Source organism: Notolabrus celidotus, chromosome 4 (assembly GCF_009762535.1).
Source record: "Notolabrus celidotus isolate fNotCel1 chromosome 4, fNotCel1.pri, whole genome shotgun sequence".
Classification (NCBI taxonomy): Eukaryota; Metazoa; Chordata; class Actinopteri; order Labriformes; family Labridae; genus Notolabrus; species Notolabrus celidotus.
The window spans coordinates 6,120,580-6,136,989 of NC_048275.1; the positions used below are offsets into that span (position 1 = coordinate 6,120,580).

Consider the following 16,410-nt stretch of genomic DNA (forward strand, 5'->3'; position numbering starts at 1 on the left):
CAGGATCCTCTCCTCTGAGTCTGCGCTGGAGCAGGATCCTCTCCTGGTTATTGATCCCACCTCAGAGCTGGTCCTGGTCCTGGTCCTGGTCCTGGTCCTGGTCCTGGTCCTGGTTCTGTCTCCCCTCTGGGTGTTTTGGAGTTATACGATGAGTTCAGGTTTTATGAAGTGCTGCGGTCTTTCAGTCGCTCTAACCACTGAGGGAACATGATTGGCTGCTGCAGGAGGACTGTGTGCCACTAGGGGGAGCTGTGGTGTTATTACACCAGGCCTGTACAGAGACCGCTCACAGATTCACCTCTCTAAAGGACTCATGTTAGTCTGGTACTCTGGGATATGAGTGAGTTTCTCTGGAGTCAGTTTTTTTAACAGAAACATTAAATAGAGGAAAATTAAAAAAAATGTAATCACAAGAAAAACTAAATAAATGTGTCCCAGAATAAAGAAAGGAGGGAACAATAAAGAAAAACAGCTTAAAGCTCAGAGACTCAGAGAGCTCAGCAATAAGGGAGCATCATCTTTAAAATATTTATATTAACATGAATTTTAAAACATCATAAATGTTGAAATGAGATAACAAACAGATTCTTAATTATTACTTTAAAAGCTCGCCAAATACTTCCTTGTTTCATTTCTCTGTTTGGTGTTTCTGTTTCTGTTTCTTAATTTGCACAATTAGAGCAAATATAAATAATAAACAGTTCAGGAAGAGGCAGAAAACTCAGAGAGCTTATTTGAAGCCTCAGTGTTCTATGTTCTAATATCAAAAAATTAATTACAAAATACTAAATTGACACACATAAAGATAATAGTTGATATTAAATAATAAAATAACAAGAATATTCAAGAGTTTATGCTTTTTTGATTTACTTGAAAATTTCGGTTAGGTGACATCCAAGTGGCAACCTTCGGTCTAAAAATTATGAGCCCAATGCAGAAGTGCTAAAAACTGCAGTTCATTGAGGATCTGCTTGAGGCTGGCTCCTGAAGTACTGTAAACCACATACACACCAGTTCAAACAGGCCGATCTTTACAGCAGAAATAAACATGTTTACAGCCTGGTTCAAAAGACGAGTGTAGTCTGGATAGCTAATTTCTCTATCGGCACCATAGACTGTAAAAAATATGGACGTAGTATCCATGACGTCACCCATCTGTTTCTGAAGAGCAGTTTTGAGACCAATCGGCTGCGGCAGCCATATTGCTTCTGTCGAGCCAGTGTGACGTAAAGAGGCGGGCTTTGAGCCTCCTAGCCAACAGCTGCAGTGTTCCCACAGGCAGCTGTGCCTCTCATTGGAAGACTGGTAATCTCAATATCTTCGAAATTGCCGAATTAGAAAAAAATTCACCCCCCTCACAGTGAGAGGACGTTGAGAAATTAGCTATTCAGACTACACTCATCTTTTGTACCAGGCTGTAAACATGTTTATTAATGCTAAAAAGATCGTCTTTTTCCCATTCATGTGTATGTGACTTCCGGTACTTCCGGAGCCAGCCTCAAGCGGATCCTCGATGAACTGCAGCTTTTAACACTTCCGCAGTGACTCATATTTTTAGACCGGAGGTTGCCGCTTGATCGGCACACACTGTAGGGGGGGTGAATTTTCCAATGAGAGGCACAGCTGACTTGATTGACAGGCGGCAACACTGTAGCTGTTGGCTAGGAGGCTCAAAGCCCGCCTCTTTACGTCACAATCGCTCGACAGCAGCAATATGGCCGCCGCCGCCGATTGGCCTCAAGACAGCGCTTCAGAAACAGATGAGTGACGTCACAGATCCTATGTCCATATTTTAAACAGTCTATGGTTACATCGTGTCCTGACACACAAGATAGTGTCAGATATATCATGTTCACTGTCTACTCTCCAACGGTCAACACAGAGCGTTGCTTCAAGCTGCTTCATGTGGCGTATGAAACATTCGCCCGTCACTCACTGCAGCTCTGCAGCAGTGCTGGAAGTTTAGTCCTGCAAACATCACGCCTTTGTGCTTACACATTGCACCCTCAAACGGCGTAAATGGTTAGGAATGGGTACCTTTCACATTTGAACCGATACGGTACCGATACCCGGTACCTGGGAATCGGTACCGGTACTCAACTGTACCAATTTTCGGTACTTTTGTGTTTTTATGTGGTAATAAATATTAATTAAAAAATATCTCAAATTTGTTTAATTTAACATATTTATTTAATTTAACATGAAATGAACAGAAACAGGATTATATAGGTGATTAGATATATTAGCTGACACGTGCTCGTGGCGTCTAATTGCTCTTTCAGGAGTTTATCAATGAACACACGTGAACGCCTGCGAACGGGAAAAAGTCAGTTCTCCGTCTCTGTATAATAACAGGACACACAGCTTACTTGTTGGGCATTCACGCACACAGGAACGGTTATAAACGGGGCAAGCAGTCAGAGCGAGAGGGTCAGTCTCAACCATAGACTGTAGAAAATAAACTGAATCCTCATGCAGTTCTGCCTCGCGGTGAGTGTGCGCGCCCGTCAGCTGCAGGCTCCGTTTGGCGCGCTCCCGTGCAGATGCAGAGAGCAGAGAGCGGAGACGTCCACCCAGTCAGTCCCTGACTTTATTAAAGGGCGATGGAAATGGAAAATCACCTACTCTTCCACTCCCTCACAGTCACAGGGATGCCTTCAGGTACCGAAACATGGTACCGTTTGATTTTACGTGAGTCGGTACTCGGTAGTACCAACGGAATTCTGTCGGTACCTATAAAAGTACCGAATTCGGTACCCATCCCTATAAATGGGTGTCCCATTGTGCAATTACATAGTTCAGTATTAAGCTTGAGAGGCACGGCTTGTTGGTGCACCACATACACAAAGTATTGTTCCCTCCTGCCGGCTCTGACGCCTCACATTGCCACCTTCTTCCCCTTATTCCATCTCTGTTTCTAACCTTGGAGGGACGATCAGAGGTGGTACGACTTCGCCCAAACATTACGTCTCTGTGCCTTACACTCTGCAGACAAGACGTAACATTGGTGTCCCACATTATTAACAAGTTTACAACAAAGTTGAGGTTAAATTTGTACCAATCAAAGTCTTAACTCTTAATCTCAACATGACAGCAGATTTAGCACAGTTTATTTTCTCTGAGGTTTAACTGCTGGTTACATTTCTTCTTTTAATGGTTGTTTATCCCTCTGCAGACGACGATGATGATGATGGTGATGAAGGAAGTGTGAAGCAAGCAATGAGTCACCGTCTGTCTGACACAACCAGAGAAAACACCTCCGTCTCTCCTCGCTCCCCGGTCTGCAGCGATCAGGACTGGCTCAGCAACAAGCGCCGCTCCCACTCCTTCACCTCGGGTTAGCTCTCAGTTATTAACCTCCCTGATTAACATGTGACAGAGCATCATACACAGCTGATCGTGACAGAGCATCATACACAGCTGATCATGACAGAGCATCATACACAGCTGATCCTGTCTGTGGATCATAAACATCTGATTCTGTTTTTTCTTTCAGCTACTTTTCAGAAGATCAAACCCGTGTGGCACGCTGCTGGCGGCCGAGGCCCTGAGAGAGGTTCCAACTACTGCGTGACTCTGGTCGTAGGTGACAAATCATCAACAGACAGTTCTTGCGTAAGCAGAAACCCAGAGCGCCCTCTGCTGGCCTCAGCTGGATGGCAGCAGGACATCTGTCAGGACTCTCAGGCTTTGAGGAGCTACACCAGCCTTCCACGTCCACGAAACAAGTCTGTGTTCAAAAAGTTCTTTGGAAAGAGGGACGTCTGACACCGGAGAGGGACGTCTGACACCCGGGAGGGACGTCTGACACCAGAGAGGGACGTCTGACACCCGAGAGGGACGTCTGACACCACAGAGGGTTGAACAAATAGCTTCCGATGTGCAGTGCACGTGTTTGTGGAAAGCAAACAAAGCTACTACTGACTGTATTTATGATCCAAAGAGCTGCCACAGTGTGTGCATCCATAAATCACTTCATGGTCTATAAAGTCTTTTATGAGTGTCTAACTTTTTCTTGTAAAGTTTTGGGAACACGACAGAGTATTAGTGCCAAGTAAAGAGAATGAACGTAACATTATGAGAAGAGGTCGTAACATTATTGAACTCCCTTTCTTTGGACCGTTTTTTTCATGATCTGACAGTGATTGAGGAAACACACCTCAAGGAACGAATGTCAACCTTTAGTAACTCCAGTGTAGGAATCTTCAACATAAAATGTAATTTCTTAGTTCATTACATCCCCCAGAGGAGCGCCCGTTCACCTGTTTCTACTGAGTCTCAGTTTCACTGTGAACAGTTCCACAGAGGCTTCACTCTGGCTTCCTTCAGCGGTATGAACCTGAAACAGGAACTGATGTTCTTGTGATGTTCTTGTAATTAACGGGTCTTAAGTTTGCTGAAATAACAACATCATGATGCAGATTAGTCAAAAGTCAAAAGTCAAGCTTTGTCAGGTCTGTCCTCAAGAGGAGAAGAAAACTACGTCTACAATGTTTGTTTGTTGAATGGAGGTCTATGAAAGAGGATTAGAGACACTGAGCTCTGACCTTCTTCACGGAATGTTCCATTTGTTCTCGGAATTCTGACATCAAAGACAAAATTCTGGAACTCTGTCTTTGATGTCAGAATTCTAGAACACCTGTTGTTGCTCTCCATACCATAGACTGTATATATAATGGACAGCGTCGCTCCACCTTTTCCCATTGTACGGTTTTGAAGCCAAAATATCCCGTTCCAGAACGCTGCCATCTTGTAAATTCTCTGCAGCCAGAGTCTGCACAGTAGGGAATTTGTGTGTTTCCACAGTAACAAGCTCCGCCCTACAGTACCGTCCTGAGGTCCTACGGAGTTTCTCTCTACGGCAGCTGTGAATCAAAGTAAACCAGGAAGTAAAACCCTGTTTTTTAACCTCTAATAACTAATGAAGAACCTTTTCAGAAAAAAGAGGCCTTGAACACAAAACAGTCAAATAATAACTACATATCACCACAGCATATGGATGTGAGAAACATTCGTACGACGTGTATTTATTTTTTAAAGTTTGACCGCAGCTCCATTCAAATGAATGGGGGAGACAGAGTTTTTGACCTATACTGCAACCAGCCACTAGAGGGAGCTGTTTTTGTGGCAGCCTCACTTCAAGCCGAGCGAGATGACGTCCATTGTATATACAGTCTATGCTCCATACAGACTGTTTTTCCTGCTGACACCTGATTGGTGGATACGACTCAGACTACAGACAGAGACCAGAACACTACCCATGCTGAAAATCCAGAACCCTGTGTGACCTCATAGAACCCTACATACACAAATATGAACTGTCCCTTTAAGTGTAACTTCATAAGACGGTCCATGTTCCTCAGCCTTAAACTAAAATCACGACCTTTATCCTCCTAATGTCACGACAGTCCTCTGGTCCTGATCCCCTGTCCTACAGGAACAGGCGTGTGTGAGTGTGATCTGTATAGTTTGTGGATTTCAGTCTTTAAATATTTCTTACTGGTCTTATTTCTGTATTATTTCTTTCGTTGGATTGTTGTGTTCTTTGTTTTTTTTACTCTCTGTTCATAGTTCACCGTCCTGCTCACCACAGAATCAGTCGAGACGCCACCTTTAGAGAGCGATCGTACCCTTTTGTCTTAACTGAGCTGTGACCGCGTATAAAGACTGTCCTTAGATGTGCCTGATGATCTCTGCACAGTGTGATCCACCACAGCATGTTTATTTCATACTTCAAATCTGCAGTTTGATACTGCTCCGGCTGGCTCAGTACACTTTCTGAATACTAAACGCTGCAGAGATATTCATAATAAAACACATTTTTAAACATGATGTGCTTCCGCTGTGATTAATGGATGAAGATATTTAATCTTTAAAGCAGTTGTGGAGAAAAGTGTGTGTCACTCAGGCTTTGTTGTCCTCCGGAGGCTTTGAAGAAAGAAAGGATTAGATGAATGGAGCGAGATTAAAGGCCAGAGCAGGCCACAGCATCCTCACATCATTAGCCTTGTTTTTGCATATTAAAAATCTCCCACCATTCAGAGATAGGACTCAAACAAATCCATAATCAACATTATATTTATGCTCTCTCTCTCTCTCTACACGTTATTATGGCTGCTTAATGAGTCATATGCATAAAGTCTTTGCAGAATGCTGTTTAGCATCACCAAAATATTCAGACATCTGAGGCAGAGATTAATAACAGCAGGAGGGACACGCTGCAAATTTAACATTTTAGATATGCTGAACAACAAGGGAAGGTCGAAGTCTCTGAAGGACTTTGGGTTTAAAGGAGCAGGTCCACGCTGAAAAACTAAAGGTTCAAATGGTTTAAAGGGTTATTTATGTCCACAAGCTGTTTTAGGTTATCATTGAGGTGAAACTTCACATCAGGTTTAAGAACTGTAGGCTGTGATGGTCAGTCTGTATGTGAAGACTTGAACAGATAAACCCTTGGTCTAAGTGAGAAAGCCCTGGATGAGTTTCTCTGCAGAGCGTGAGATCGTAGGTATGAAAAGACACTCAGAGGGGAGATTGTATAATCAATCATAGTTGGTATTGATCTCTCAGATGGATAAAAACCTAACAATAAACCTGATTTAAAGGTGACATATTACGCTCTTTTTCATCAAAATATATTGGTCTAAGAGGTCCCCAAAACATGCCTTTAAAGTTTATGCTCAAAAAAACACTTTGAAATCAGATTTTGGTCTGCCTGAAAAACCCTCTTCTTCAGTCCTCCTCAGAACACTCTGTTTTCTCTCTGACACCATGGGTGTGGCCTCGGCTGTCCAGCACGTTGATCTAATGTTTACATGTTGGCTGAATATACACGGCTGCTCAGAGATCACATTACTTCAACCCTCTGAATCTGATCCAGAATCTGATCCTGACGGAGAGGCGCCTGCAGCAGGACCTTTCTGAAGGATTGGTCACAGATTTAGTGTTTCTTGTTGTTTTATTTATCAGTATGTCGACGTGTGTCTTGGTACACAGCTACAGCTACAGCTATGAACATGTAGCTATGCTAACTAGCGCTAGCACTTATCCATGATAAATAAAAATCATTCACTAGATCTTCAAATCTGCAGACGTGGGGAGTAAAACCGACCTCTGCCAGAAAGGCAGCAGGACCATTTTGAAGGATTGGTCACAGATTTAGTGTTTCTTGTTGTTTTATTTATCAGTATGTCGACGTGTGTCTTGGTACACAGCTACCAACATGTAGCTATGTGGCTATGCTAACTAGCGCTAGCACTTATCCATGATAAATAAAAATCATCCACTAGATCTTCAAATCTGCAGACGTGGGGAGTAAAACCGACCTCTGCCAGAAAGGCAGCAGGACCTTTTTTGAAGGATTGGTCACAGATTTAGTGTTTCTTGTTGTTTTATTTGTCAGTATGTAGACGTGTGTCTTGGTACACAGCTACAGCTACGAACATGTAGCTATGTGGCTATGCTAATTAGCGCTAGCACTTAAAAATCATCCACTTCAAGATCTTCAAATCTGCAGACGTGGGGAGTAAAACCGACCTTTGTGTTTATTAAGACAGCCTACAACTAGCATGCCTCCCTCCTAAGCTCCTTGTTAGCACATACGTGTGCAGGTAATGAAAAACGGGGGAGGGGTTGAGTTGTATTTTATACAGTCTATGGGCTGAACAAGCTCCGAGCTCTGACTTCCTGTTACAGACCGGATATTGTTGTGACGTAACAAAAACACGGAAGTCTGAAACGGCTCGTTTCACACACATTTACAGAAAGGTGTAGAAATCAGAACAGGGGCAGAATGGATTTTTTTCATTCTCGGGGGGTTTGTAGACAGGGACACATATTTCAGGTAGAGAACCATTAAAAAGTCCATTTTGCATATGTCACCTTTAAAGCAGATTTATACCTATTAGTCCTCACAGTCGGGGTTCCTTTTAACTTCTGACCAACAGTTCCTTATCAGTTTATTGACCTCTTTTCAAACAATGCGAACCGGGTTGTATTCCTGCCCCGCCTTTCTAATGACTTGGCACCATCTCATGTCTCGGTGTGCTCTTAGCATGTACAGACACACATGCATGTAGCAGCTAACGGAGCATGTGGAGTGGAAACAGCTCCGAGTCTGTGGTGCAAACCTGTTAGAGCCCTGAGAGGAGGCATTAATCAGGCAGAGATCTGTGAATGATTACAGAGCCCGTGACTCAGCTCTCTTACTGTAAAACATCACTTCAGTTTATTCACTAAACACACATAGAGGTCACGCTCATGTGCCGCTGCATTGATCTCTGAGTAATTAGTTTACTCTCTGCGTGACACGTCAGCGCTCCACATGAAGCCGCGTGCACATGTGGGATCTATTTCCTCCCAAATATTTGGGTTTCCCTCCAAACAGAGACAGTTTGTGTGTTTCCAACTCCGTCAAGTTTGAGCTGACGGCCCCCGAGGGACGCAGAGCATCGATTGATCACTTTGACCTCCATCTTTGTGTCCTCCCGGTGCCCTTTGACCTCCACATCACCAGCTGACAGCTCCATCACGGCCCGGGCGGGTCCATTCCTCCCATGCTGTGACCGTGAAACACTCGCCCTGCCTGTGTGTCGCCTCTCTCTGGAAGCGTCCTCTCTGTTTGTGGGATTATGTGATACTCGCACCACAAAACACAACGCCCTCGCACTCCTCCGCTCTCCGGTGTTTGCATTTCCCCGTCTGACCACTAATTACAGCTCCCATGACAGTTCCTCCCACAGGTGAGGAGAAGCCCAGCGTTTGTTCACAGATTGACTCTCGGGAGTCACCACAGTCATGCACAGATCCGGCGGGATCACAAAGGAGCGTGGAGGTGGTGTAACAGGAGAGGGGTGTCCTCAGGCCTTGACCCCTCCCCCTGCTGTGGACGGTAAAGAGCCTTTGTGCCTCTGGATGGATGAATGACTCCTCACACATTCACAGAAATGTAAGAGGGAGCTTCTACAGATCCTTCCACACATGAACTCCTGACGTGTCCTGAGAACTTCAGGAGATCTCAGGAGACTCCTGCAGCTCACAGCGGGAGATTATCTGCATACAGTGAACTCACACAACTGGAAACACTCTGTTTGGTTCAGGTGGAAGGCTGCTGGGTATTCAGTCATGTCTTCTGTCTCTGTGTTAATGGAACCCCACCATGCATGAGAATGTTGTCACAGCACAAATAGTAGAAAACACGACACCCACAACCGAGTCACAGACTTCAGGAGGCTGGCAGGAAGGAGTCAGGATGAAGTCGGGTTGAAATGTTCTCCATATGTGATCTGGCTAAAAGCATGAGAGGCACCTTACATTATAAACTATGCAGCGTTTGAATGTATAAAGAGCAGACAGACTGCATCTTCTAATCTGCGGTCAGTCTGCATTGCGCATGTGCATCCTTTTCTTTGGAATGTAATGTTGTTGCGTTGTTTTACCCGGATACAGTGTTGCTATTTTTGGATTGGCTGTCGGGTAGCTATATTTCTCTCTTCTTGATTAGCTGGTGCGTGGCAAGCCCCTTCTGAACTCTACGGGAAACCCTCTTGACTCCTACCTGTTCCACAGTTTAAGGAAAAACGGCGCAACTTGCTGGGTGTTGTCCTAGTAATTACTCTGCATGAGAAATACAAGGTTTCGGAGGAGAGTCTTTGCCCCAGGCGGAGGAGTTTAAGTATCTCGGGGTCTTGTTCACGAGTGAGGGGAAGAGGGAGCGTGAGATTGACAGACGGAACGGGGCGGCGTCTGCAGGGATGCGGACGCTGTACCGGTCTGTTGTGGTGAAGAGGGAGCTGAACCAGAAGGCAAAGCTCTCAATTTACCGGTCAATCTACGTTCCGACCCTCACCTATGGTCACGAGCTGTGGGTAGTGACCGAAAGAACGAGATCGCGAATACAAGCGGCCGAAATGAGCTTTCTCTGCAGGGTGTCTGGGCTCAGCCTTAGAGAGAGGGTCAGGAGCTCAGACATCCGGGAGAGGCTCAAAGTAGAGCCGCTGCTCCTCTGCATCGAGAGGAGCCAGATGAGGTGGTTTGGGCGTCTGGTCAGGATGCCTCCCGGGCGTCTCCCTGGGGAGTTGTTTCAGGCATATCCGACTGGGAGGAGACCACGGGGAAGACCCAGGACACGCTGGCGAGACTATGTCTCTCAGCTGGCCTGGGAGCGCCTCGGTATCCTCCCAGAAGAGCTGGTGGAAGTGGCCGGGGAGAGGAGTGTCTGGGCTTCCCTGCTGAGGCGACCCGGACCCGGATAAGCGGAAGAAGATGGATGGATGGATGGATGGATGTTTGGATGGATGGATGTTTGGATGGATGGATGGATGGATGGATGGATGGATGGATGGATGGATGGATGTTTGGATGGATGGATGGATGGATGTTTGGATGGATGGATGGATGGATGGATGGATGGATGGATGGATGTTTGGATTGATGGATGGATGGATGGATGGATGGATGGATGGATGGATGGATGGATGGATGGATGGATGGATGGATGGATGGATGGATGGATGGATGGATGGATGGATGGATGGATGGATGTTTGGATGGATGGATGTTTGGATGGATGGATGGATGGATGGATGGATGTTTGGATGGATGGATGGATGTTTGGATGGATGGATGGATGGATGGATGGATGGATGGATGGATGGATGGATGGATGGAAGTTTGGATAGATGGATGGATGGATGGATGGATGGATGGATGGATGGATGGAAGTTTGGATGGATGGATGGATGGATGGATGGATGGATGGATGGATGGATGTTTGGATGGATGGATGATGGATGGATGGATGGATGGATGTTTGGATGGATGTTTGGATGGATGGATGGATGGATGTTTGGATGGATGGATGGATGGATGGATGGATGGAAGTTTAGATGGATGGATGGATGGATGGATGGATGGATGGATGGATGGATGGATGGATGGATGGATGGATGGAAGTTTGGATAGATGGATGGATGGATGGATGGATGGATGGAAGTTTGGATGGATGGATGGATGGATGGATGGATGGATGGATGGATGGATGGATGGATGGATGGATGGATGGATGTTTGGATGGATGTTTGGATGTTTGGATGGATGGATGGATGGATGGATGGATGGATGGATGGATGTTTGGATGGATGTTTGGATGTTTGGATGTTTGGATGGATGGATGGATGGATGGATGGATGGATGTTTGGATGGATGGATGGATGGATGGATGGATGGATGGATGGATGGATGTTTGGATGGATGGATGGATGGATGGATAAATACAAGGTGTGAGCGTGTGAACAGGTTGGAATGTGTGTACTTGAGAGCCCTGCATTATTGTTTGCTAGCTAACTTAAGCTGAGTCAAATTTATTTACAAAGCAAAGTTTAAAAACAGCAAGAAGCTGAACAAAGTGTTTTAACAATTCATTAAAGAATCAACGGAAAAACCAAAGCTTGTTAGCTTGTTATTGGATGAATTCTAACCTACGCTGTTTGGCGTAGCCGTCAGTAGCTTTGGGTTATCCCAAATGTTGTTTCCTGAATTCGCTGAACATCTTCCTGATTTTCACAATAAAGGTATTTTACGTTTCTTGTAAGTTTCGGATATTTATACGGATAAAAACAAAGACAGCAGACAGAAACCGCCGCCAAGACCCTCTACTGCAGGGATGTCCAAACTTTTTTCAAAGAGGGCCACATTTGATGTTGTCAGAATACCTCAGGGCCAGTGGCTCCTACTGAGACTCAGGAATCCTAAAAGTTATATATGAAATCTCTATTTAATGACAATTATTTACATTTTTTCTCAACAAAACAGTAACTAGGAAGTCTTCAGTTCTCCACAAGCCATGTAAACATTAGCAGACTTTATCTTCTTCTGGGGGAGAATGTTTTTCATTCGGGTCGGACAATGTGGGAAAAATATTGTATCATTATATTTCTATGGTAGGATCACGATCTGGATTTCATCACACTTCTTTTTCATGTTGTTTTTAAGACTTTTCTGACCAGCAAACAACATTTTAAGAACAAAACAATTATTTTCCTGCATTCCGAACATTTTTTAAGCACCAGATTTTTCCCTTTTCTGTACAATTTCCTGATTTTGATTTTGTCTTGTGTCCTCTTTTGTGTCTTCTGAACTTTTAGTGTTCATCAAGAACATTTTCACATCATGATAAAAACATTAATTTGTAAACCTGTCAGCTTTAAGAGTTCTTGTGTTTGTTCTTTATTGCCATCTTGCAGAATCCCCAGAGCTTTGACTTTGGACAGGGAGTCCATATGAAGCTTTTTGAGACGTTTCTGGATTGACTTTAGTTTTGTTTGTGCGCTTGAAAGAAACTGCAAATGTACAGATGATTCAGAATGTGATTAATATCTGTGCTATAAAAAACACATTTTAAGATGGAAGCTTGGGGCCATAAATAAATGGACCTTGGGCCGCAATTGGCCCCCGGGCCATACTTTGGACATGCCTGCTCTACTGTATTGCATGTAATGAAGAAAGGTTCTTCATCACATCTCTTCTGATATTTTCTGCAGTTTTTTGTCTCTCATGTTTCAGATCCATATCTGTGTTTTAACTAAGCGTTCTCATGTTATGAATCCATACGTTTAAGTCTTTCTTTGTCCTCTTCTTTCCGCTTTCACTCGTTTGAACTTTGATCTCAGGTTCAAAGGTATAGGCCTGCAGAGGGATGTGCCAGCGACCCACTAACAGGCTTTGAAACCCAACACTGCGGCCTCCAGCGGTCCCACAGAGACCCTGAAAGTGACGTAATGGGAAGAGCAGTTTAGGAATCATTGGTTGTGGGCAGCGGCGGTTAGAGACCCGGATCAGATGTCCTGATCGTAGTGGCTTTGTATCCTCTGTCATGATCTGTCCATCTGTAAAAGTGGAATCTGATGCTAGGAAGCTTGGGCTCCTCTTCAGTCAATAAACCGTGCGGTCATCTTGGGAAATAAACAGAGGGTCTGGAGTCCGGCTCTGCAGAGATCCAGATCTCCCTGAAGCTCTGTGAACAATATGTCACATTTTCATCCGCTGTGTTTGGTGTTTTTGGCCGAGGGCTCCACGGACGATATTTCATACAGTGTCCCTCCTCTGCTCGGTGTCATTGAGCCTCGCGGGCTTCCACCACAAAGTGCAATAACACAGAGAAATTTTCTCATCTAAGCACCAGCTCCCCTACATCCCCCCCCCTGTCCCCCGCCCTCCCTCCGTCCCCCTTTTGTCCTGGATTGTTGATAAGCTCCTTGCATTTCCCTGTCCTCCATGTGAGGAGGGATAAAGGGTACAGGGCGCCTCTGAGACATCTGTCCTGCAGATATGGAGCATGCATCTCTGTGATATGGATATTAATTCACTTCATATCCATTCAGGCTCTTCTGTCACGCGACCCTCCCCCCACTGAGGACTCATCAATACATCCAGTCCCCCTGACAGTGTGTCTAATTGCTGCAGTTACACGATGTTTATGTATGAACAGGCCCGGTGTGTTTACATGTTAAAGAGCAGGCATGTCTGCGAGATGTCTCAGAATGTTTTAATGTAATGTAAATGTGAGTTTGAGTATGGAAATGTGTCATAAATAAATAAATAATCCTCTTTAAGGCTTTGAACCCTTCACTGCTGTTTATATTCACTCTGCTTTGATGATAAGGAAGATTTCATACACTCCAACATGCTGCATAAAAAAACCTTTACCCCCAAGACTCTGAAATCAACTCTCTAATATTGAACAATTTGCTTCTTAAAGCATTAAAGTAAATAATAAAAACAATCGCTTGATTCGTTTATTCGTGAGAATTGATAAATCTGATCATTATGTGAAGAACAGAAGTAATTCCCTGTTTTATTGATCATCCCTCAGATTTTGCTTTTATATTTTCACGTCTTGTGTACTTGTGTGTATTTCGTCTCAGTGTTTCCTGTTTATTTTGTAGTTCTTCTTCCTTCTGTGTCTGGTTTAGTTTCATCTCCTGCTCTTGTTCGGATTGCTCCCTGATTATTTCCACCTGTCTTCAGTCACACCTGTGTGTTCAGTCTCTCTGCTTCCTCTCCCCTGAGTCAGTCCACTGTGAGTCTGACTCGTGTCTTTACTGTTCTTTATGTTCTCTGTTCTGTCTCATGGGTTTTGATTAAAGTAAGATTAAAACCTTTATTAGTCTGCATTTTGGATCCTGAACCTTTTGCTTTCTCTCAACCAAGCGGCAACCTCTGGTCTAAAAATATGAGTCCAATGGGAAAATGCTAAAAACTGCAGTTCATTGAGGATCCACTTGAGGCTGGCTCAGGAAGTACCTGAAACCACATACACACCAGTTCAAAGAAGCCGATCTTCACAGCAGAAATAAACATGTTTAAGATAAGATATTACTTTATTGATCCCCCTGGGGGGGAATTCAGTTGTTACAGCAACCCAGACATAAGTACAATCAAGAAGAAGTTTCAATAATTAAAAATGAAATAAAAAATAAAATAAAATAAGGATCTGTCCATGGGGGGGTCAGTGGTCAGCGTGGTGCAGTCTGTGGCCTCCATTTCTGCATTCAGTCTTGCACCGTGGTGGGATGATGTGTTGACTGAACGAGCGCCCCATCAGCCACAGCTCATCATGAAGAGGGTGAGAGGGGTTTGTCCAGGATGGCTCACAGCCTGGTTCAAAAGACGAGTGTAGTTTGGATAGCTCATTTCTGAACACTGTAGCTGTTGGCGAGGAGGCTCAAAGCCCGCCTCTTTACGTCACAATCGCTTGACAGCAGCAATATGGCTGCCGCCGCCGATTGGCCTCAAAACAGCTCTTCAGAAACAGATGGGTGACGTCACGGATACTACGTCCATATTTTATGAATGGAGCATTTAGACATTGAACATTGTGGCGTTTACATACCAACGAATAAAGCAAGCAAATTATATTATCCTTGTCTGGTGTGAACACGACTAAAGTGTGACTGTTTAACTCCTGTATGTGATGATGAAAGTTTTTATTAAACATTTGCTAAAAGGAGTTTTTTAATATTCCAATTTCTACTCTTTCATTTTGACTGTATTTTACAGGTTATGCATATCAGCGTCAGATATCTGTTATCAGTTTCATCAACTACTAATCATCTGTATCGCAAAATCAATATCGGTTGACCCCTGACTTTGTATCCATTACATCTTTACTTCCTCTAGTTGCCTGGTAAAGATATTATAAAGAAATGAAGTTAAGGTGTTAACTTCAATTCGGGAGCAGGACCACGCCTAAACCACACCCTCAATCACCTGATAAGCTATACTTAAACGTAGCCAGCCTACTCCAACTGTTTGTCTGTGATTCTTCATACCACCCCCCTCACCTTTCTCTACTGCACTTCACCTTTTTCCTTATCCTCTCCTACTCAACTTGTGCTCTCTTCTTCTATGCCCTTGTCCACTTCCAGGTACAACCCGGGTCAAGATCAGCTCAGCAGGATAATGGTGAGACGGAACCCCCATCCTGAGTCTCCTTCTGCTGGGCCACACTACGCACAGCTAATTCATTAAATGTTCAAACTTATATCCTTGTGTGCCGTGGTCCTTGCTAGTGAAAGAACAATTACCTCCTGATATTTTATTTTAAAGCAGTGGTGTTATTCCTCATCCCGCCCCTGCAGCCCTGCACCATCCTGGACTCCCTCCTGTAAATGGTTTGGTTCTAATGTCACAGTATGGCAGCTAATTACATCATAACACATGAGCTGCATCCACACACAGCCTTCATTTGGGGAACCTGGCAGGTCTGAGTCTCTGTTACATAACCCATCTGTTCCCCTGCTGCAGAGAGGATCACCTTCCAAAGAGAGCAGCACGCTGCAGCTCGCCACCGACCCAACCATCCACCGGCCCCGAAGCCTGAGCCTTCGGTAACGACACAGCGTTGTGTTTCTGACGGTTTAGAAATCTGACTTTGAGGCTGAGTCCGATTCAGAGCTGTTGTTTCAGGTTGATGCAGAGGTCCGTCAGCGCGGGCCACAGAACAGATGCTGCCTCAGCATCACGTCTGACGCAGATCACAGCTGGCAGCTCGCTCTGCAGCCAAACTGACAGCTTACATCAGTTAAACAAGCGGGGTTCAGACGCCAGCCAGAACAGACCTCCATGTTTTTTCACTTTGAAATGACCTGACGAAGATTCAGCGCTGAAACAAAAACCTCTTCCAGAGAGTTTCTAATAAAAACTCTGAGGCAGCTGCCAGACTCCCGAGTTCACGCAGAGTTTGAAAAATCCACTCACAGAGAGTTTACGCTTCATCCAACTCTCCACAAACTCATGAACCTTCAATGATCTTCCACCACTTTAGTCTAAAAATACTAACTGCTCCTGATATCCAGAAACATTAAATATAAATATGAATATCTATATATCTGACGAGGAACCGGCCCGGTC

At 44.5% G+C, this 16,410-nt stretch overlaps 1 protein-coding gene across 1 annotated transcript in view; it reads left to right on the forward strand.

Annotated features, from left to right (window-relative positions):
- LOC117811970 overlaps positions 1-5,832 on the forward strand; it is a 57,412-nt gene extending 51,580 nt beyond the window's left edge. The window contains exons 32-33 of the mRNA XM_034682479.1: positions 3,176-3,337; positions 3,497-5,832. Of these exons, the coding sequence (XP_034538370.1) occupies positions 3,176-3,337; positions 3,497-3,768 (434 nt within the window). The 3' untranslated portion in view covers positions 3,769-5,832. The remainder of the gene's footprint in view (positions 1-3,175; positions 3,338-3,496) is intronic.
- The last annotated feature ends 10,578 nt before the right edge of the window (positions 5,833-16,410 follow it).